Here is a 24843-nt window from a genome sequence, read left to right as displayed (position 1 = left end):
GTCACGCAACCCGGAAGTGACCCGGCTCCGGGTCGGCCCTTTGGCTGCCACTAACGACGCCATTCCCCGATGGGGGTTGGCGCCTTCCATAGATGGCAGACAAAGTGCATTCTCCCCCCGCCACACTGCATGCTTTACAAGGACCCAACCCCACATCAAACTCGGGAGTCGTACTTGATTTTCTGCAGTGTGCTGCTTGTTTATTAAAATTGAAGTTCTCTGGTCAATTACCTCATTGACCCACCAATTCTCTTTATTTATTCGTACATATTCAAATACAGTATTTAGGAATAAACTTGCACTTATAATACAATATATACATTCACCGCCCATTCCACTGGGCCTTTTATTTGACTTCAGGGTTGCGCCAGCAGGCCACAATCCAGATCACCTGCCCCATACGTTAACCCCCTTCTGGTCAACAGAGCCGCAGGTGAGGAAAGCGCCCACTTGGGCAACCAGCGGCCTCTGGGGTAGGGCTGAAAAGCCAAGGCCACCAGCAGGTCGGCCCCAACTCTCCCGCCAGCCCAGAGTCCATACTGATTTAGCAAACCTGTTCAGAGTTAACTGTCTCTAGACAAGAAGTTCCCGTGGTATTCTTGTCCGGAACCCCGCCACAGGACGAGGAGCTTACTGGCGGACTCGACCTCCCCCCCCCTGCGCTCAAGAGCTTCGGAGACGGCTCCTAGGACTGTTTCTATAAATATCTCCATACCCGCCTCCGACAAGTGGACTCCGTCCTTTGCATATAACTCCGGCCTTTCTGCCTGAATTAATTTATGGCGAATCGCTTTAATGCTCGATTGTTTCAGTATTTCCGCCACCGATTGGTTCAGTCTTTTGACAGATCTGTTTATTGCCTTCATGGGTGCGCCCCGGGCCCACGCGAGTCTCGGGATGACTTCCGACCACAGTACTATAGCTTCTGGGAAAATGTTTTTGATTGCTGCTAGGGTAGAAAACAGGGATTCCTTCACTTCTCTCCTCCCGCCTGGAATCATGTCGTTGCCTCCGCAGTGCAACACGAATACGTCTGGCGAAGGCATGCCTTTTGCCAGAGCCGCTTTTACATCCCTCGGGACGTCCGCTAGGCGCTGCCCGCCTATTCCCACCCAATGATGGTCACAACCTCGCATCATGGTCACCCTGTCCCTGAGTGTCTTTTCGAAGTGCGCCCCGGCCCTGCGAATGAAGGAGTGGCCGCACCAACAGATTTGGGTTCTCTTAAGGGAGGTACCTAAAGTAAATATGAAGAGTAATGTGAAGAGATACAGGCAGTCAATTCTTACAAAAGGCACGTAAGCGAAGGATACGTCAGACTAATTGCGGGCGGATATAACGTTCATAACAAGATGATTTCCAGCGACCCAACCTTTTGATTACCTGTTCGGGTAGGCCTAGGCCAGCAGCCGTTGTCGCTGCTCCAATTCTAAACGAATGTGATGTAAATTCGGCCGGATCCACTCCGATCCGTGCCAAGGCCATTTTTACTACCCGAGTGAACTGGAACCTGGTAAGGGGTAACCCATTCTCATGAATCAAGAGTCTATCATCAGTTCCCTGGGGCCTGACTTGGAGAAATACCCTCAGCAAATTGACCGGACAAAAGGGCTCACCCTCTACTCTACCCAGTTGTAACCAGGCACCTCTACCCAGCGGATCCGTTTTCGATCTCCGCACCCTTAGCCGTAGGACACCTTTGGACTCGGATTACATCAGAGCACCTCAGACCCCCTTCCCTATCTGATTTAGACGCCGGGAGTAATTCTGAAATTCTCAGAGCCCCACAAAAGGCCAAGGTATAGGCCACCCGGAACAACTGTGTCTCATACTGGGAGAAACATACGAAAGGGAGAGCTCCTAAGATTTTTATCAGTTTTTCAACGTTTATCGGCCTCCTACAATCTTTCTCCCCGGGCGCTAGGCGCTCCCAACCTCTCATTGCTCTTCTAACTCTCTGGTCTTTAGTAGGATCAGACACCCCCCGTAGACCCGCATAAAATGCTAAGGCCGACAGCTGCCTTTTCATGAATGCTACCGACTTTGCTTGCTCTTTCTGCTGCACGATGAAGCCTAATACACTCTGGGGGGCAAAGATGTCCGCTACACCCACACCCCCCAGGTATGCCATATACGACTCCCATGACCTCTGATACATACTCATAGTCCTTGGAGCCAAGGATGCAGATATCAACTCGGGGGCTGTGGGGCACCAAACTTCCATAGCTCCGTTGGGAAGGCTGACATTGACGTCTCCGCCTGGGGCCAATGCTCCCGGAACTCTGTCAACTTAAAACGAGACAATGCATCAGCCGCTTTGTTTTCGACACCTGGAACATGTTTAGCAGTGAATTGGACATTATGGCTCAGGCATTGCAAAACCAATTCCTTCAACAACCTGAGTACCCAAGTACAGGTGGCCCTCTGGCTATTAATCACCATGACTACGGACATATTGTCTGACCAGAATACTATACTCCTGTTTGCCAGCAGATCTCCCCACAAGTGCAAAGCCACCACTATGGGGAAAAGTTCAAGGAAGGAAATGTTAGTAGTCAGGCCTCGCTTGATCCAGTCATCTGGCCAGCACTGCATACACCATTTTTGACCGAATATAGCTCCGAAACCAATACTACCTGCAGCGTCGGTGAACAGCTCAAGATCCGTATTAGAAGAACAGGCTGCTCGCCACAATACCGTGCCATTGAAGTCCCTCAAAAAAACTTTTCCAAATCATAAGATCCTCTCTAACTGTGGCTGAGAGCCTCACTCTGTGGTGTTTGGCCCGCAGTCCAGACATCGCCCTCGCTATACTCCTGGAGAAGGCCCTGCCCATAGGAATGACCCGCAGAGCAAAGTTTAGTTGACCCAGGAGAACTTGTAGCTGATGTAAGGTTACCTTCCTTGCCCCCAGGCAGCCATCAATAGCGGCCCTAAAGGCATCGACCTTGACTTTTGGCAGCCTGCACACTCCTGCTGTCGTATCGATTTCTATGCCCAGGAAGGTCAAACACGTGGTCGGGCCTTCGGTTTTTTCCGCCGCCAAAGGTACTCCGAGCGCCTCAGCCAAGCGCTGGAAGCCCAGCAGGGCCTTCCTGCACGACTGGGAACCCTCGGGACCCATGAACAGAAAATCGTCCAGGTAGTGGACTACAGCATGTGAGTTGTCCGAGGTCAGAAACTGCTCAACCGCCCATTCTAGGAACCTTGCGAAAGTCTCAAAAACTGCACAGGCAATAGAACACCCCATAGGCATGCACAAATCCAGAAAATAGTTACCGTCGAATGTGAAGCCCAAGAACCTGGTGTCGTCCGGGTGCACGGGCAGTAATCGAAAGGCTGATTCAATATCGGCTTTAGCCATTAGAGCTCCCTCCCCTAATGCCTGCAATTTCTCAATAGCCGTGTCAAATTTGATATACTTCACTGAGCACAGGTCCGGATCTAACTTATCGTTGACTGAAAGCCCTGGAGGACTCGACAGATTATGGATCAGACGGAATTTACCCTCCTCCTTTTTCGGAACTAGCCCCAAAGGGGAGCAAACCAGGTTATGGGTAGGTGGTTCTGTGAAAGGACCCCCAACCCGCCCCAACGCTACCTCCTTCATGATCTTTTCTCGAGCTGCCTCCATATTTCGCAACACTGAGCTCTGATTGCGAGGTGGGACATTGGAAGGTGGGGCTGAAGACGGGATGCGAAAACCAATTGTAAAACCCTGCAGTAGGAATTGAGCCTCCCCAAGATTATCGTAGTTACTGAGGAGGTGTGTCAGGACATGCCGTTTAATTGGAGTTGGTAGTTTTGTCGGGGGTCTTAGCTGGCTTTCCTTTTGGGGCACTGTGGCTGGTTTGTTCTTTGGGGTTACTGGTTTTCTTAAAACACCTAATCTCGGGATGAGAGGTACCCCCGCAGTAGGAACAGCAGTGTTTGAATTTACACGAGACCCCCCTGGTACACTCATTTCTATTAAACTGCCAGCAGGCCTGTTTTTTCTCACCGATCCCTTTGTCAGTCCGAAAGGACTGGCCCTGAGTTGAGGGCACTGGGGTAGGCGTTGAAGGGGTGGAATAAAAGACTGTATGCCACAAATTAATCTCCCGTTGGTCCCATGCTATACCCGGGTGAACTGCCTTCATCTGCCTGAACATTTTATCGTATTTCAGCCACCCCTGGCCTGGAAACTCCGTTGCCGCTCCATGAATCAATGATATCTAACTCATCATTTGTGGGCCTAAAACAGGATATTTTTCAAGCATAACAGCGGCATATATTGCAAATCCCGTGATCCAATTCTTCATGGACCATTCTACCCATGATTTCTTCTGATTGTAATCTCCCTCCTTACCGGCTTTGGGCTTTCCGGCCGCCACCCCCGCGTTGATAAGGTCGAACACTTCTATGTATTCGCCTCTGAGTATCCTGTCCTTCATATCTGCTGGCACATGCCAAGTTATCCCCGCGGATGGCGATAAGGTCATTGAGGAAGAACCAAACATTAGAGGGCTGAAAGCTAATAATGGGGAACCAGCTGGTTGCCCCCCAAACCCTCCCTGCATCTGGCCATTAGAGGGACCCGGAACCTCACCCACTGCATTTGCCCTTGAGCCCTGACTTGGACACCCTAGATTAGAGAAAGCGGTCATCGCTAAGGGGGACCCGTGAGCTGAGTAAGCAGGAAACATTGAGCTCACCGGGCTGCTACCTATCGCCTGACCATGTGACCCATATAATTGCATCCCTGGTAACTGAGCGACCCCCCCGGGCTGAACCCAAACTTGCGACACTCCGCTACCCGGCTGTGCCACTACTGGCGGTAACATACCGTGCGGACCGGACCCCCCCACAGAAGTGACGGGGAACCCTCCTATCAGCGTAGGCCTAGTTGCCTCATACTGCCCATCGGCGTCATCTGTGTCGTTTTCTGCGCCTGAGTTCGAATCAATTGCCTCTGGCGCCTCCTCCTCACCTGGTGATACTGGTCGTGAATCCGTTGGCCTAGACCGCTTGCCTCTTGCCGAGCTTCTAAGCTTTTCTGGGGTCTGCTTCGTTCTTTTGCCTCTCCCCCTCTCCTCCTGAGAGTTCGCATCTGCTTTAGCCCTGTCTCTCATATTCTTAAGTACCCAATCCATGCCCTTCTCTCTTGTGAACTCCAGCAGCTCAGTAAAGGCAAGGAATTCCTCCTTCTTGGCTGCGGGTTGTTTACCCTTCGGTACCTTCTTCGACGGCATCCTGCACTTAAAGAAAACAACGTTAAAACTTATCGAGAGACGCCAACGGCTTTTTAGGCCCACAGCGCCACGGCTGTGCCCGGGCCCCAGGAAATCGAATGATCGAGCGCCAGCGCTCGCCCACCCCCCCGGACACGAGGATTTACCGCTGCAAACCCCCCCCCTGCCAACAACATTTAAATCCAGAAACTAAGCACGAAAAGCTGTAAAAGGCTGTAAGGAAATCTAGCACACACTGCAAGGCCCGCTAACCTAAACCACGAGTCGGGGTAACTCTCGCTGTATACTCCAACGCGATGCTCCCACGATGTCTTCTCTTGGAGACGTCCGACTCCTGGATGATCAGCGGACAAAGAGGGGGCCTCTAGGCTGGTCGCGGGCTTTTAAGCCTCGCGCCCTACTAACACTTCCGGGGCGTACCTCGTCCTTTGTTCCCATTGGTCCTGACGCGACGCTCACTTCCGGGTCACGCAACCCGGAAGTGACCCGGCTCCGGGTCGGCCCTTTGGCTGCCACTAACGACGCCATTCCCCGATGGGGGTTGGCGCCTTCCATTTTACTTGAAAAATTGGGAAATTTAAGACAACCAGAAACTAGTTATTTTATCGAAAATAACCATCAATGTGAAACATTTAATTGAGATTGTTATTTGAAATAGAAACAGCAGCCCACTGACATGCTTCAAGCAATTATTTTGATTTGATATTTAATTGTGCTACTCAGGCTTCGAGTTATTCGTTTGGGAGCAGTAACTACCTCATCTTACTAAACACATGCTTGTTAGTAAGTTCTGAACCGCTTTCTGAGATAAATGGTTTCACTTACTTCAGTAGAACAGAAGAAAATATAAAAAAATTAATTAAAACAGTAGTCTATTTTTCTACCTTTTAGACTAATTAAATAATGTTGGCCGAATTAAGACCTTTCTTACTATATTGCATGTAAATATTGTGTCTGACTATTAAATTGTTTTATTTACTAATCAACCATAAGTTTTTATTGTCTTCTATACCTTTACATGGTTTTATTGATATAATCAGTGTTCGCTTCTCGTCTGTGAACTATGGTTCTTTCCTCACTATTTTGCCTTTAACTCAACTGCCTGTTTATTTCATATTTTCACTTTGCAGGCGTCATTATTGTTCCTAGTGCTGGAGTTGGCATTATTTTAGGAGGTTACATAATAAAAAAATTGAAACTTGGTGCCAGAGAATCTGCCAAGCTGGCAATGATCTGTTGCGGTGTCTCTTTGCTGTGCTTTTCAACTCTTTTCATCGTTGGATGTGATAGCATTAACCTCGGAGGCATTAATATACCATACACCACAGGGTAAGTAAACTAACAATTTGTATTTGTATTTTTACTACTATTTATTGTTTTTTTGTTTGACCTTTATACCTTGTCAATTAAATAGAACTGGTGGTGTACACTGCCAATTACCGAAATGTGGGCTGGTCCCAGAAATCAGTTTCGATCCACCATTGCATTTTCCCCTCTGGTGGTCGAAAATGTCCTGTGCCACTGATCTGGTGGTACTGAATATGTGTGGGCCTCCCATAGGTAAATCCACAGTCACTGAAGGGCTAGACCAGACCTTTTGCAATTTTTTGAGCGTACCACAGTGGCACCTACCCTGTGGCACATGCAGTATATCAGTGTCTCTGGCCAAGATAAGCCATATAATCCAGCAGCTCTTTTTCAAACTTAATTGGAGCATGTGTGAACGCTCCTAAATCTAAACTATCATATTTTTAGAGGGAAAATCACATTCATCTGCATGAAGCATTTTGTTCGTTTTTTAGAAAGTGGGAATAAGAGCCAGGGATACATCACTGAACACTTTCATAAGCATTCATCAATGCCTCCATCAAAATCTCTATCTTGTACCAACTATGCAACGACACACTGGAAGTTTTAATTTTTAGAATTGATCTTCACCCGCAACTTAGCTGGAAAGGTGCTCTTGTGTATCGACCCCCGGGCCCACTCTTGAACTTTGCTTCCCACTTGATGGAACTCATCTCAACTTGGAACTTAGATATGGGCTCCAATGATGGATCATATGAATTAATTGTTTTGATCATGGCAATTTTGTTTTTTCGCTGCTGGGCTGTTTTCTCTTTCAGCTTCTGATGTTTATTTGAAGAAATGTTCATGTCATTACTATGCATAATTATTTATATGCTATGGATTGTGTTTAGGAGTGACTAAACTGAGAAAAATCCTAATTTTAGGACTTTCAATATTCACAGAAGGCATTTGGGAGTCCTAAAGTTAGGAGTCCTAACTTTACTACTACTAAACTGAGAAAAATCCTAATTTTAAGACTTTCTGTATTCACAGAAGCCATTTAGGAGTCCTAAAGTTAAGACTCCTAACTTCTGTGAATACCGAAATGAGTAAGTACCTTCTGTGAATATCAAAATGAGTAAGTGCCTTCTGTGAATACCAAAATGGTAGTAAGCAGGGGTGGGCGGACATTTCTGTTCTGCCCACGGAATGTGCGGAAATTTGCACCTTCCGCAAAGAAGGCGGAAAAGCGGGGCACATTTCCGCACATTCCGCGTATTAAATTATATTTAAAGGCTAAAATACAACTTAAATAAAACTTACCTTATTGCGCCGCAAACTTCCCCATCGCGGCTTTATCTTGGAAACTGCGCATGCACGGGAGCCTGTGCATGCGCAGTCTTGGCAAGGAATGCGCATGCGCAGGCTCCCGCGCATGCGCAGTTTTCAAGATGAAGCCGCGATGGGGAAGTTTGCGGCGCAATAAAGTAAGTTTTATTTAAGTTGTATTTTAGCCTTGCAATACAATTTAATAAGGTGGGCGGGCGGCGGGCGGGCTCGCGTAATGGAAATATCGCAGAGAGGAACGGAGATTGGTTCAATCTCCGTGCCTCTCCGCGATAGTCCCTTCGGCGACTTCCGCCCACACCTAGTAGTAAGTTAGGATTTTGTCTTAAGTTAGTTCTGTGAATCGGGCCCATAGGGTTTGCAGTATATACATTTCGCACAATGTGTGTGGCTCGTCTATTTCTGTGCATTTCCCCAGTCCCTCTTAAACGAAATTTCCTTTCACACCGCAGTTCCATCTCAGTTAGAAATAGGCAAAATATATAGAATATCAATACACATGCCACTGTTTCTTGTGAATGGTTACCTATTGTTGGTGCTCACTCTATAGAGAGGAAAACTTTGATTCCTTTCAGTCCTGCTACACCAAACATGTTAATGCTGTTCTTGTGTGAACCTCCTTGTGTGTTGTAGACCCGCGCTCCAATGTTTTGGTATGGTAGGTCTGATAAGTAGCTTTCCTTGACTGCTCCGGGTCCCGACATATTCAACCATCCACCTTCCACTTTTCTTAACCTCACTGGGCACTATCTGAATATTTACCTAACAAGGATGACATCTCTGCCTACTGATCCTGCTTTGGCTCAAGATGTCTTTGCTCTCAGTGATGCCTTTCAATAAGTCCGTGGGTGAAACTCCCACCTCTTCAACTTAAGGCTTCTCCAATCTCTTGGCACCCAATATGGCTGCTTTTATTCCGCTGTGCTCATGCACTTGTCTTTTTTGGATGCCCCTTTCTCCAGTGTGCACTCCTCCCCGTCACACTCTCGGTCTAGGGCTACCAAATTCTGAATAATTTAGTGACTACTTGCATCTCGGTTCTTTCAGTTGCCATATTAGCCTTTCTTTTCTGCTCTATGAAACACCCAACCACTTTTACTAGGGTCCGCCTTCCTGATGTATTCATAAGAGTTATTTTTTCTCCTCTCCACTCAGTGATCAGTGACAGTGGTTCTTTTTAATTCCCAATGTAGGTTACCCTCAGGTGGCTGGGTTCTGCACCTCAGGTTCCCTATGTGGAGACTGAGGGCGCTCCTGATTCCTTCTCCTCGTACTGCTTCCTCCTTGATATGGCTCAGTTTCGCTTAATGGTTTCTAACCACAAACACCTTAGGATCATATCTGAAAGAAATGTTTACACCCTGGTTTACCTATGCCTTCCCGCATCCTCAGGTTAAAGTTCTGCAGTTGCAATCACCTACTGTATCTTGAGATGTTCAACTGGTTATTTAATACCACTTTTCCTGAAAAGTTGAGGGTCACATATTTGAAGCGTTTTCAGCAGTCTTGTAAAACTCTTCAATTACACCCTAGGCTACCAAAAATCAGCATGCTTTTAGATGTGTTATATTTCTTGAAATCTAAAAAGTATTTAATATCTTGCTTTGATGTTAAACTGTAGACAGGTCACAAACCAAGCTGTTGTAATGAGTCATTGTCAGAAAAGTGAAAGGAACACGTGTACTTGTTGTGTGCAGGGCCGGACTGGGCTCGCAAACCAGCCCTGGAATATTACGTTTGGGTATGGGGGGGTGAGTAGGCAATTGCCATGGCCACAACACTCTGCTGCACTGCTGCTACGCTTTTGTTGCAAGGGGGGCAATTTTACAAAACAGGCCCTCAGGCAACAAACACCTCACCGGTACAAAACCGGCCCCACTCATTTGGCCCACTGGGGAAACGCCTCGTGCCCGCTACAGCGAGTCCGGCCCTGGTTGTGTGGGTCTAGGCAAGGTGGAGGTCAGACTTCAAACTTGCACTGATCAGGATGGTGGAATGGCCATGGGATCACTGGGGAGTAGGGCCACAGACATTTCAACTGTCTTATTTGGGCAGTCATTTTCCTTTCAAAGTAAAAACTTAGGGGGTCATTAGGATGGCGGGCGGACTTTCGGTGATTGAGACCGCCCGCCATTGTTGCGGGGGTTCCGTTGCAGACATTAGGATGAGCCTGCTACACTGGCGGCGCATCCTGCATTCCTGACATTGCGGCCGGCGGTGCTCTCAGCAACGCCTGCCCCAATGCCAGGAAGGCATGTTGTGCACTTCCATGTACAACATGGCAGGCACCGCGCGGTGTCTGCCATGTTGTGTATGGAACTGCAAGGGGGGAACCATAGGTACCACCCATGTGCACCCCCCAGAATCCCTGGTGCCCGTTACGGGCCCCCAAATGGCAAAAACCACATGCCTTCCCGTGGCGGAAGGCTCAACCCCGCATTCATGCTAATATGGATGGCGGTGTCTCCCAGACACAGCCAACATGTTAGCTGCTTTTCCGCCCGGTTGACTCTGCGACCAGGCTGAAAACTGGCGTACAGTCTTTCCGACCACCGGGGTCCCCCCCGCCATGGTAATGTGGCGGGGGAAATGCAGAGCAGGCGGTGGTTTTTAGCGGGCGGATCGCCACCACCATACGGGAGGTGCCGATCCGCCCGCTAACCTATGGACCCCTAAGCATTGACAAAACTGTGTTCATCTAGTTGGTTTAATTAATCATATTGTAACAGAGTTTGCCATGCCAATAAATTAAGTGATTTAAATAGTCATTCTTAACATAGCAAAATACAAATCTGTGAACAATGGCGATTCAATATTACTAGCTGATAACTTGAAATTTTGTATCAAAAACTGAAATTTGACTATTTTGGACTGGGTCATGCTCTGAATCTGAATGCACATCTTTAGAATTCCCCATGCTGCACTTTTAACCCTCACCTTATGTTTTACTTTTCAGTCCCACTCTTACTATGACTCACAGAAACCTGACTGGTAGCTGTAATGTTAACTGTGGTTGTCGAATTCATGAATATGAGCCAGTGTGCGGATCTGATGGAATCACATACTTCAATCCATGTTTGGCTGGCTGCATCAGTGTTGGAAATCAAAGCATTGTGGTGAGCGTCTTATTAAAATATGTAAATGTCAACGCATATTTTGTATATTTGATTGCAAGAATACATAAATACATAATCACAATTGAACAAAGTCTACATTTGGATATCAAAAAGGAACAAATTTATACTGCAGCATGGAACATAAACATTCAGGATCAGTGACATAATATCGACGACCAGAATATCGTCTGGACAGAATATCGTTGACAAAATATCGTTGAACAAAATATCGTCTGCCTATCTTCAAATAGGTAAGTACAAAAATATTGAAGACAAAATATTGTTGTTTAAAATATAGTTTGTAAAAAAATCGAATTTTTTAAATATGTTAAAAGTAACTTAATTAAATAATCAATATAATTAATTAAAACATACTTATAATTTAAAAATGTAAAAATAACGAAATAATATATATAACATCTAAAAAAAATTTACATCAGCGTTGGATAGTGGGAGGGTAAAATTTACTATTCCCACTCTAGCGAGCGGAACAGTAGGGAAAGCGTTGGATAGTGGAAGATTCAAATTTACTATTCCCACTCCAGCGAGTGGAACAGTAGAGAATGCGTTGTATAGCTTGAGGGTAAAATTTACTATTCCCACTCCAGCATATTGAACAGTAGGGAAAGCGTTGGATAGCGGGAGGGTAAAAATTACTATTACCACTCCAGCGAGCGGAACAGTAGGGAAAGCGTTGGATAGTGGAAGATTCAAATTTACTATTCCCACTTCAGTGAGTGCAACAGTAGGGAGACTGTTGGATAGCGTAGGGGTAAAAATTACTACTCCCACTCCAGAGAGTGCAACAGTAGGGAAAGTGTTGGATAGGGTAGGGGTAAAAATTACTAGTCCCACACCAGAGAGTACAACTTTAGAGAAAGTAATAATTGAATATTTGAATAAAAATAAAGTAATTATCAATACCAATAAAAACATTTTTTTAATTAATTACTAATTACAAAATATTTAATAATTAATTAAGTATAAATACCAATAAATATGATTTATTAAAAATTAATTACCTATTCAAAATTAATTACAACACTTTAATTTTCAATACCACAAATTTATAAGTAACAGAAAAAATACCAATTCATAATTATTTAACAGTAAATTAATTATCAATACACATAAATAATTTCAGTAATTAATAAATAAAAATTAAAACACTTCCCACCCTATTCCCCTATAAACCCGTAAGCTGCTCCGTATAATAAATGAATACAATTAATATAATTTTCAATTAATACAAATTAATTACCCATTAATAAAAAATAATTACCAATTAATATTTGATTAACAATAAATTAATTAGCATTACCAATTAATAAAATTAAATGATTACTTAATTACAATTAAATTACTCCCCACCCTTTTCCCCTATAAACCAACAACCCGCTCCGTATAATAATTTGATACAAATAATATAATTATCTATTAATAAAAATGAATTACCAATTAATAAAAATGTATTCTCAATTAATAATTCATTAACAATAAATCAATTATCATTACCAATTCATAAAATTACTTAATTACAATTAAATTACTTCCCACCTTATTCCCTTATAAACCCACAACCCGCTACAGACCTCAACCGCAAAATTAAATTGAAAATAATTAATAATTCCTAAAAATTAATATTTAATTTACTAATATTAAATTACTTCCCACCCTATTCTCCTATAAACCCACAACCCGCTACGGAAGTAAAATACGCAAAAATTATTTTACATACATTTCGTAACTTTATAAAAAAAATTAAACATACATTACAAAAATAATATACATTTTTAACACATATACTAACATACAAAACACTTTTAAAAAAATCGATATTATAAAAAATTCGATATATTTTAATGCATGTATTATGTACCTCAATATTTTGACAGTCAATATTACTTACCTGCATGTCAAGATTATCCGCTTAACTGCGGCGGCAATTCCGCCGTGGTGCGGCGGTTTAGGGGAGTGGGTGGGGCTGCATCGGTCGACGGACGTGCGCAGCACAACAAAGGTAGTACGCACGATGGCCATTGGCCGACAGAAGCACGCAGGGGGTTAATAACCAATATATTATGTCCATTAGATATTATGTTCATTCTATATTTTGGATTCGATATTCTGTCCATTCTATACTTTTTTTTCGATATTGTGTCTATTTACTAAATATTGTGAGAAGCCAGGGCTTTTTGCAGTGTTCCCCCCTGCATCGCGATCAGCCTCAAACTTTGACGTTGTCCAAGACAAGCACAACTAAGTAAAAACTTGACCGGGCCCTACCGCTCAGTGTATCTGACCGGCGCTCCATCGTGGTCGGCCTCAAACATTAACTTTGTCCCGGTCAAGCGCAACTAGATGCCCCTAGTTGGAGCTTTGTATATCTTCAGTTCCCTACTTTGGAATATTTTTGTTTTGGTTTCATTTTAATCATAAAAATATTTCCTATTTTTATGAATTGGTGTTGGATTTGTATGTGTGTTGTGTCTTACTTATTTAATGTATTGGTGATTTTAAATGCTTTAAACACTTATCTCCTAAGTCAAGTTTGCCTGCTCACAGCCGGCTACCAAGGGTTGAGCAAGGGAATCATTTATTGAGACCTTGACTGGACCTTATATTGTGATTGTGGCCTTATTACTAGTCGTAGGAACCTACCTACACCTACTAATAAACAACATTTGAATTGTACTGGCAATTTTAATAGGTGAAACCATTTTTATGAAAACATATCATGCCCCCTATTAGACCTGGTATCGTTTGCAGGATACGCCCCTTAACTTTTTTTATCAACCCTTCTGTTTTCCTATCTTCTTTTTTGCAGAACTTAGGCCTCTGCAACCTTTACCACTGCTAACCAGTGCTAAAGTGCTTGCGCTCTTGCCTTAAAAAAAGGTAGAATTGGCTTACACCCAATTGGCCTAAATAATTAAATTGTAAGTCCCTAGTAAAGTGGCACTACATGTGCCTGGGGCCTGTAAGTTAAATGCTACTAGTGGGCCTGCAGCACTGATTGTGGTACCCACTTAAGTAGACCTATAAACACGTAGCAGGCCTGCCATTGCAGCCTGTGCGTGCCGTTTTAAAAGTACAATTTTGACCTGGCAAAATAAACATCTTGCCAGGCTCAAACCTTCTTTTTTAATACACATAAGTTATCCCTAAGGTAGGCCCTGAACTGCCCAGAGGGCAGGGTAAAGTGTATATAAAAGTAGGACTTTTAAGTTTTACATGTTCTCACAGAGAAAAACTCTTAAAGTTGTTGTTCCCTACTGCAAGGCCTGCCTCTCCCATAGGATAGCATTGGAGTTACCTTCTTACATTTAATAAGCTGAAACTTCCAAATGGGAGCAGGTAGATAGTGCAAATTTGGTGTCTAAAGAATTGTAATCAAAAGCCCTCTTTGATGGTAAAGTCGGTTTTTTAATCACAATTCTGAAAATGCTACTTTTAGAAACTTGGCAGATGTTCTTTGTGCATTGCTCCTAGACAGTAGGATGGGCCACTCTGAGTTAGCAAGAGGAAGGATCTGTCACCTACCACACTTGCACATCAGAAAGGCTCTGTCTAAGCACTCTCACAATGGGTTTGTCACTATTCTTGTGTGACCCCAGACAAGCTAGGGCCAGGACAGAGCAGAAAGGGACGTCTAACATCTCAGAGGGGTATGCACCTCTAGAAGCTTCTTCCACTTAAAAATGGGAACTAGGTATAAATGTTGGACTCTTAGACACAACTCGTCAGAATACTTCTGGACCTGTGGACTCTGACAGGCAGAAGGACTGCTGTATTGCAGAAAGGACTGCCCACTTTGCTGGATTGTTACTCTGAAGGGCTGCTGCCCTGCTGTGCTGACCTGCTGCCCTCCTGGCTTTCAACAATCTTGACATCAGGACCTTGACTCTGTCATCTGTGATTCCTACCCTGCCAAGAGGTGCCACTCCAGCCCTGGACCCGTGGTAGTGGGTCTTAAGGTGCTCTACCAGCCCATCTGTGGACGCCACAGAATTGACACATCTCCTCTGCGGTGCAATCCCTAGCAGAACTGACCAATCTGTTCTCCTGCACAGCGCAACCCGTGAAGAACTGATGCATTGTCTCTGCTGCTTGGACTTTCCGACACAGGGGCTTTTCATCACCCCATCGGTACTGCTGCTGTATAATGCATCGCGACTCAGGCCCTCACATCGCAAGTCTCTTGTCAAAGGCAGCCTTGACAGCAATGCAGAACTCCGCATCATAAGCCTCGCAGCTTCTACAGATCTAGCTGGTGGGCAATGAATCCTCGAAGAGGGACTTCTCATTGCAAGCACATCCGTTGAGGGTCTCCTCGATGACGATGCAAGACCTCACATCATAGCCTTGCAGCTCCTCAGTACCGACGCTGCACAACGCATTTCTCACCAGGACCTCGCACTGACTTGGCTGCATGACGTATCCTCAATGCAGGACTCTGCAACTCTTTGTAATGAGGATTTAAGGTACTCTTGTTCTGTGGGCCTAACTGGGTCCCTGTAGCTGGCCTGCGCTCGATTGCGATAGGCCTGAACTTGTGACTTTGTCCCGGTCTAGTGCAACCAGATATGCACAGTTGGAGCTTTGTGCTGTTTGATGCTATTTACACTTAACTCTTTAAAATTGTATCTCTCAGATTCTACCACTTGGATTTTTGTCTTTTCCGTCTTGATATATATATTAAAATGTACTCTATTATTCCAAATTGGTGTAGGATTTTTCTTCTGTAGTGTGATAAGCTATCAGAGGATTGAGCACAGGTTAATTTGGAGATTTTCTTGCTTCACCCCCTCAACCAGTAACTTAATTTCTTACACCATCATTTTCTTGAAAAAAACAATCAAAAAATATAAACAGCAAATTAAACTCTTAAATGCTTTAGACAGTAAATAACACTGATATTTTAAAATGCCCATCCCTGGCTTGGAAAACCTGGCAAAATGGTACACATTGCTTTCATATTTTGTGCATACTTGACCAATATGTGTCTATTTCTAGCAAAATGTGACCATTCGTGATATTAGGCGCACATCCTTAGCATGTGATTGTGGCATTTGAGCGTACGGGCATGTAAAGCTGAATATGTCTCTATGAGACGGTACTACATATAAGTTTTAAATGACAATGAAAAGCTGATTCGTGCAAACCAAATGCATATATACACAAAATTGAAGGCAGTGTTTATTTGTTTGTGTTTTAATTAGACTGAAAAGTTTATTTGTATAGGGTTATTGACATTACTTTTCTGAAATGAAAAGCTTGGAGATAATAGAAAGAAATGTATATTTACAGACACCAACAAGGTATTAGTTAAGGGCATTTTATCTTTTTTTGCTACAATATTTTTAAAGATAACAGTTAAATGATAAATCAAATTCAACTTCGAAGATTCATGCGAACATTGTTCCCTTGGTGCCAGAGAGTATGGGCCCCATTAGGATGGCGGGGGGATCGCCCCTGCCGGGCCGGCAGAAATGACCCCTCGCCATATTACAATGGCTGGGGGGTCCGCGGCAGATGGAAAGAGCACCCGCCGCTTTTCCGCCCGTTGACATGACGACCGGGTGGAAAAAGGTTCAATATGGTGGCGGTGGCTGAAAGACACTGCCAGCCATATTACAATGTGGCTTTGGAAATGCCTTGCCGCCACGGAAAGGCATGCAGAGTCTGCTTGGGGGGCCCGTTGCGGGGTTGGGGGGTGCCCATGGGGGATACCTATGGTACCCCCCTGCATTTCAATGTACAACGTGGCAGGCAACACGCGGTGCCTGTCACGTTGTGCATTGAAAAGCACAACATGCATTTTTGGAATTGCGACGGACGGTGCTTCCAGCACCACCCGCCGCAATGTTAAAAATGCGGGATGCGCCCCCTAGTGTGGCGGGCACATCCTAATGGGATGTACGGGACCGCCAAACCCTTAGCGGGTGTTCCCATTTCCCACTGGCATGGAGGGCGGACAATGTCCACCCGCCATACTAATGTGCCCCTATGTTCGGGTATGAATTAGGTATTTCATGGCTAGTTTCAAAGAATTTCATCATCTATTTTGCTGAAGCTGATAATCAAAAAACGAAGCCATGGCCACTGAAGTTTAGTAACATTTCATGCTAAAAATTCCTCTGCTAGAATTCACTTATATCAGATTGCTCAATAATGTGATAATCCATTGGTACTTATTGTTGAACTCTTTTTTACTTCTCAGGAACAAAAGGTCATGTTGTTTTCAACATATTGAGAAGCCCATAAGAAGATAAAAGTACTTGGTCAGTTGTACTGAAAAACATATTCACAGAGGAAGTGTCACTGGGTGCACATATCATTTTAAATGAGACATATATTTTCTAAAGAAATACATGAAAATCGTAATGCTAACCACTTCTCATGTCAATGCATTCATATTCATGAGTGTTATTCGAAGTCAGAAGGGGGTAATAGATATGTTACGATAATGCCGACAAAATTTAGAATTTGATGGCCGTTAAAAATACTACAATTTATGGAGTAAATGCTGAATTATCATTTGAAGAAACAACTCTGGTGAAGAATCTGCAGCAGAATTATCTTCATCATAAGGATGTCAGTAATTATTCCTCCTCTTACAGAAGATTTAGTACTTGCCCCACAAATTTCAGAATTATCTGTACTATCCAAACTCTAAACTGGACCTTGAGCCTATGAGAACGTCCAGCTAGATCTGTGAAGCTTTTGGCCATATTTTATTGCAAAAACAGTCAAAATGTGCACCATGTTTACTTGGACGTAATTTAGGGGTCGCAACTGCAACCCCTGACTTGCCCCATAAGACCCCTGGCACTGACTTTGCGACCTCAGAGGTGGCAACATCAGTGACAGGAACACAAGGGCAGCTCGTCCTTATGGACGTCGGTTGGGGCCCCACTGTCCTTGTTTTCTGTCAACTGTTTATTACAATAATAGCGAATATTAATATATTCTTCACTATTAGTGTACTAAAGAATGAAGTACAATTAGCTGGAATATGACCCTCCATGGCAGCAGAGGTAAGTAAAAAGTACTTTTAAATGTATGTCATATGAGTGTTTGTGGGTGAGAGTGTGTTTTTCCGAGAGAGACTGTGCATGTGTGCATGTGTGAATGCGTGTGTGTTGGAAGCATGTGTTTGTTAGTGTAAGTAAAGGTCAAACGGCATTTGATGACATGTTGGTGAATTGATGTTCATCCAAATGTATGTGTACCACACATTTCTCCCTGCTGTGGTTGTCAAAGACTCCTACATTGTATAGTTAAGTACGGACTAATCAAGAGGCATCATTGTGACTCTTGTTTTCATCTTATTCATTATTTGGGGTTTTTACTTGTCCACGCTTTGCACACTCATCAAACATCACCATGATACTGTGATTGATCTGGTGTTTGTTGAAGAACTCTTTCGCAATAACTTTTAATGAAGCGGCACTCCCAGGCCTTCAGGCAGGGTCATGTGTTTGGGTGGCCTGGCACCCTTCAGTGACAATTACTCAACAAGTTTGGAAGGGATGTACATCTGGGAAAGAACTGAAATGCAATCCCATTTTCGGTCGCGCAATTGATTTTGTTTTGAGAATGCTAATGTTTCTTCTGAGGACTCTTTTGCAAGATGCGTGAATAATCATTATTTGAAAATCATTTTACGCAAACAACCAGAGACGTCCTTAGGCATATGCAAGCTGTGCACCTGCACAGGGCCACCAAACCCCAGGGGCCGCCACGCCAATATATATCCTTAATATAATAATCCTCTGAGGATGGATACATATTTGCGTGGCGGCCCCTGGCAGGGATTTGGCGGCCTCCGGATCTGCTTCACTTCCAAACACCCTGACCCCCCCCCCAACTCTTCTCTGGCCTCCGCGCTCCGCACTGCCCGGACGCCCTCTTCCGGGGCCCCCTACTTATGCTCCCTGCCCAGGGCCACCATGAGCCTAGAGCCGCCCCTGAAACAACACTGATCAAAACTGAATCAAATTCACATATGGCAGGACCGGTTGAGGGGTATGAAGGGGCTGGCTGTTCTTCCCAAGGGATTTGTGTCAGTTTGTATCAAATGATACTCAAACCACGCTGCACCACGTGCAGACAAAGTAGGGATTCGATTCATACACACTTTTGAAGGAAGTTGTGCGTTCAACTTGAGAAAAGTGAAACACCACGCGTCAGGAACCAAAAGTCTCATTTGTGTGCCATGCAAAAATAGTGATCAGCACATCAAATAATCAAAAAGCAATTGTCATTCTAACCTGTCAGAGCTTTTGCTAACAAGCATTTGCAATGCAATAGGTCTCGCATTTGCGAGAGTTAAAGCTATTGGAATGTAAATGACAATGCCTTTTATTTATCTGTTTTGCTAATTAACACATAAATAAAAGGCACTGTCATTTACATTGCCAATAGCTTTAACTCTCGCAAATGCGAGACCTGTTGAATGCAAATGCTTATATAGAGAAATGGGTGGTTTCTCTGAAACCGAGGTATTATCTGATTTCAAGAACTCCCTGAAAAAATATATCCAGAAACGTCCTTCCTCTGAAGAAGTCTGTGCCTGGTGCAGGAGGAGGAATGCCTGAGTCACTGCAGGAGTAACCTCACATGATCATTTATCTCGCCAGTAGTTTCAGAAGCTGCAGCCATGGCGGGAGAGCGCGAGACTGCAGGGAGTTCACTCCGTGTGCTTCCCCCACAGCCCAGTCCAGAATTGCATCAGCAGTGTTTAGTTTGGACGCCGTCTCTCCGTGTACATATGACTTTGTGCTTTCAACTTGTAAATCTACTTACCTTGTCTTCCCCACCACAATATACACAGTCAAAGAGTGTTTAAAAGTGTGCAGTGGGGTATATGGCATGTCCTGTACATCCTGCATGGCAAAACCTCAAAAGGAAGGGACGCTGATCAAAGACAGATTGCTTCTTTTCCCGGCATGTGTATCCATTTACATAGTTTCGTTTGTGATCTGTTTTGTAGGGGATCTGGGTCTTCAGAACGAGACCAGACCGGACATCTACTGCACGTGGACAGAACCTGTGTTTGAGATTGTGTGCACGCGGCTTTTATCAAGACAGTCATATCTTTGGGATACACATGCATGTGTATGTAATGGCTTTCTTGGGAAGGTGACAGGGCCATATTTTCCTAGGGGCACCTTCATATTAAACAACAGCTCAGCACATGCATGGCTTCCTTTCATGAACCATGCATGTGACTCGGTTTAGCCTTTCTGGGAAGAGTGCGTGGATGTCTCCACAGCTGAGCTCTCGCAACTACATTGATGATTTAATGTGTCCACACTCGAAGAATAGTCCACAGTTAGCCGACACGTGTTTCGTCGTGCTTCAATGAGTCAACACGACTCTTCAGGGCTTGTGGCTTAACTCGGGTTAACCGAGTTCGAGATCAGTCCGAATCTCGTGGTAGCGTTCAAAGTGCGGTTAGATTCCTTAGTATGCTTGGTTACTGAAAATGTACATCAAGCTTATTTATGAGCAAGAAGGTATTCTTGCTTCTAAATGACGCCCAATGGCGTAAATGGTGCTTTCAAAGTTCAAGCTTCATACGGGTACGTGTTAGGCTGTTACCGGGAGGGGATCCACCTATGCAGGCGATGTGAAAACGGGTGCATTTCACTTTTCGCGACGTTCAGGCGTACGGCATCCCTCCTCTGTTGATTACCGGTGGCCGTGTTACGAACAACACGAATACAAGAAAGGACACATTAAATCATCATCTTGCGAATACAAGAAATAACATCTAAAGAATCTGCTTCTGTCTGCTTAATTGTTGATGTCACATTTATCATGTTTATTTTCACTTGAATGTAGTTGCGAGAGCTCAGCTGTGTTCATATGTTAAGTCATTGACTTATTTAGACGGTTAAGGGCTTTTTTCCGTCTGCTCTTCACGCACTACCTGTTTACCCACCTACACCATACCCTGTAACGTAGAAATTGAGGCAGAGCGCCCCCAGCATCTGAAATCTTAAAAAACCCTGTACAGCTGGCTGCGTGGATGTCTCCGTCTGAGGTTAGGCCTTCAAGGGGACGTGGTGAACCTTCTTTGCAGTGTATCTGTACGTGGGTTGACCTCTTCACGTTGTTGATAGCCTATATGGAGCTTTGCACCGCTAAGTTAGTGAACAGATTTTCTAAACTATCAAGCGTGGGCAAAGCCAGTATGTCTCGCTATAGTGTGTGGCTAAAGCAATATTTAAAATAAGTTATTCACTGCTGAAGGATGAAAGCCTGAATCAGCTACCTCAGGGTACAACGTGCGATCTGCAGGGTACCACGCAGATCTTTGCAGCAGGTGCATTAACCCGCAGATGTAAACATGCAACCTGCAGGCAAATTTCACTGATCACCTGAATTGTTACTGGGATTAGAACCTGCGTAGTTTTACAGACAACACATATTTCCATGATCTACAAGGAGTTACCGCGGCAGAAGCCATTGCCAGCTAGCAACATAACTCAATAAACGTAAGATGTGCACTTGGAGGTTTATGCACTATGCTAATAAGCACACATGGAAAATAAACAAGCAGCAGACACCTAATATGCCAAAGTATCCCTGCCTTTTAGAAGTTCTCTCCGAGCTTAAAGGACCCTCGCAGGAAGTGACAAATGTAAAGGCCCCATAATCAAATGCAAGCATTATAGACAAACAGGCGGACGGAATTATTAGGCACTATTAAGCATTGCGTTTGTACTGGTGATTACAGTACTGTGGGGAAACCTTATCTTATATCTTTACAGCATCGAATGACATCCGACCTCAAAGAATTTCGGGGCACATGCATCAACCTATTTAGGAAGTGCAAACGGTGCGAATCGGTAAATTCGGCCGTTTTCGCTTCCTAAATACGTTTTTGGGATGCATGAAACATTTTTTCAAAAATCGTTTTTTTTTGCATTTCCTAAAAATGAGAATGCATTTAAGGAATCGCATTTGTGCGATTCCTTAAATGCAATGCATCATTTTTTAAAAAAATGCAAATTTTGAAATAGGAAGTGCAAATTAACCCGAGGTTGACCCTCGTGTTAATTTGCGAAATTGTTTCAAAAAGCACAAAAATGCATTTTGAAAAGTGTCATGCTACAGACACACATGTCCTTAGGACATGTGTGTGTGAAACATGCACTTTAAAATACATTTCAGGGGTGCAGGGGGGGGTCCTTTGGACCCCCCTCTGCACCCTTGCAATGCATCAACAAATTGTGATTTCCTAAAAAAAGAAATGCAAAACGGCATTGATTCCTTAATTGCAATTCGCAATTAAGGAATCGCAAATTCCGAAATTTAAGAAATCCTAAAAAAAATTAGGATTTCTTGATGCATAGGATTTTGCAATTCCTAAATAGCGATTCCTTAATTTTCGCTATTTAGGAAATGCAAAATCCTAGATTGATGCATGTGCCCCTTCAAATATAAAACTTAATGCTTGTCACCACAGGCAAATCTCCAAAGAAGGGGTTTCTAGAAAATGTAAACTGCTGCCGAAGAAGAGGGCTGCAGAGCGTCCCGTTCGCGCCAATATTTCCTGCTTGAAGTAGTAAGAAAGTCTCCCTTCAACCACCCCTAATCCCCCAGGTGTGTAAATTTACACACCGTTATTCTGTAGCATGCAGAGAGAGGCAGACAGTCGGGCACTAGAAAACATACCATCAACCAGCCTCAGTTTGAAGATGTAGCCGGAAGTCCTGTTCTGCGTCACGCAAGAAGCTCCAGCCTACCTCCGCACCAGATGCTGCCTGTCAGCTCTTGGCCTCTGCATCTCCGAGCGAGATGATCTGGAGACGACTGGGGGAGGGAGGGAAAATGAAAGCGCGCCATGTGGACGCGCACGAGACGGACTGGCAATGAGTCCTACGCACATGAACATCTCCTGTTCATGTGCGTGTCCACATTTCCAGTCCGTCTCTTGCGCGTGCCCATCTCTTGTCTCGCATGAGAGGCAAATCCGTAACAATAGTTCTCGCTGGCGACAGCGCTTCGCAGTGCGTCGCCAGGTGAGACCAAAAAACGACCAGTTGGATGAAAATGAAAATAAATGAATTAAAAATAATTTGTAATGCGCATGCAGCTCCTTCCAAAGAAGAGTCCCGGTCGCTAGATTGAGTTAGAAAGAGACGAAAACCAGATTACACCTCCGGGAACAACACAGTCTTCAGGTGTGTCTTAAAGGTGTTTACGTTGGGATTCCTCATAGATATTCCATTAAAGAGTTCCATAGGTTAGGTGGCCAAAATGAGAAATATATACCCTCTGCTCTGGCTCCTTGCACTCTAGGAATGCCTAAGAGGTTTGGATTAGAAGAGCTAAGGACCCTGTGAGGGATATATATATATATATATATATATATTTATATATAGTATTGAACTAGAGTAGTACAGCAGTCTCCCTAGCGCACTTACAGGCCTTTTTTGTAAATCTTTTTTTAAATCTTTTTATACACCTTGTGTTTCAGAAATTAGTTTTTCAGGGTTTTATCTAAATATAACACAGATTGATTTTAACAGTCCTATATATATTTAGAGGACTGATAAGCACTTAAATCACTTTTTCTAGGATAGATCGCATGATTTGCACATAGACGAAGATAGTGACACTCATGGTGGATAATATAAAAGGAATAGAAAATGGATATCTGCCTGTTTTGCATTTATGCAGTTACAATATCGTTAGTATACAGTTGAAAACAAAAATCTTTTTTCATTGATAGTTTACATTGCTAGAAATTTGCACACATAGCATACTTTTGCACATATTCTGCACAATAGCAGTTGGTGCTCCAATGTAAAAATTGAGTATTTATTGTGCAAGGTCAATACCAGTAATGTTTTTTATAGGATTTTAGAAAACATGATATGAATTAATATTTTTATAATATTTTTATAGAAATTGTTATACAACATTTTATAGGATATTCTGTATTGAAGCATTGCACTTGTCACTTTACTCAAGCATTGAGGCTGAAATATTAAATGGGTGTGTAGCTACAATGTTGCTAAATTTTATGTTTGTAAATGTTCAAGCATATAAACTGTATACACTTAAGGGTTAAAGTGAAACCAATGCCAAATGTTTTCTCCATGTCTATGCGAGCGATCATGTGATCTACAGGGGGGTGTAACACTATGCAATTATAAAAAAAGTATTGTTGACGCGTTTTCCGATGTGTGAGCAAGGGCACTTGGTGCTCGAAACGCGTAACAGAGGAAAGAATCAATAAACATCTACTTGCCAAATCCGCTGATTTCATTTCGCCTGCCTGGGAAGTGATGGGATCGTGAATTTCTGATATATATATCAGCAGGGACACTCAACATGCTATGATTCTAGGAAAATCCGTTAAGACATGATTATGATGTTGGGCAGACTCATGTCCTCCCAACACCATTGCAATCTCTGGACTGACGGACCTCCAGTCTGCGTCTTGAAACCACAATTACAATGCAAACGCACAGGGTGCAGTCGCATACTCCCATTTCTCTATGGAGGATGATGCTGCGTCCGTAAACCGGCCGTAGCACAAGAGCCTCTGTAAATCGGTGTAATGTGTGGTAGTCACTCAAAGGAGCCAGCAACATGGTGCATAGATTTACAGTGGGGCACCATGGGTGCCCCCAACTAGAGGGCCGGGAAAGGAGGCCCTGCTAGGGGCCCTCAAAGGCTCTTCTGACAGCAAATCCACGATGGAAAGGCCAGCATGGATTTGTCTCGCAAGTGCCATCGTTATCCTGAAGGCAGAATAGCCTTCCTCGCAGGATTATGCATCCCTTCCTACTGGCCGACGGGCTCCTCCAGCCTCTCAGAAGTCAGCCGGGTTG

General features: G+C 44.0%; 1 protein-coding gene across 1 annotated transcript in view; it reads left to right on the top strand.

Moving 5' to 3' along the window:
• Window positions 1-24843, top strand: part of SLCO5A1 (solute carrier organic anion transporter family member 5A1) — a 372433-nt gene that overhangs the window by 289079 nt on the left and 58511 nt on the right. The window contains exons 5-6 of the mRNA XM_086965856.1: window positions 6362-6560; window positions 10825-10984. Of these exons, the coding sequence (XP_086821982.1) occupies window positions 6362-6560; window positions 10825-10984 (359 nt within the window). The remainder of the gene's footprint in view (window positions 1-6361; window positions 6561-10824; window positions 10985-24843) is intronic.

Source organism: Lissotriton vulgaris, chromosome 4_1, assembly GCF_964263255.1.
Source record: "Lissotriton vulgaris chromosome 4_1, aLisVul1.2, whole genome shotgun sequence".
Lineage (NCBI taxonomy): Eukaryota > Metazoa > Chordata > Amphibia > Caudata > Salamandridae > Lissotriton > Lissotriton vulgaris.
The sequence above is the reverse complement of the archived record's forward strand: the minus strand, read 5'-3'. Positions and strand labels throughout refer to the sequence as shown.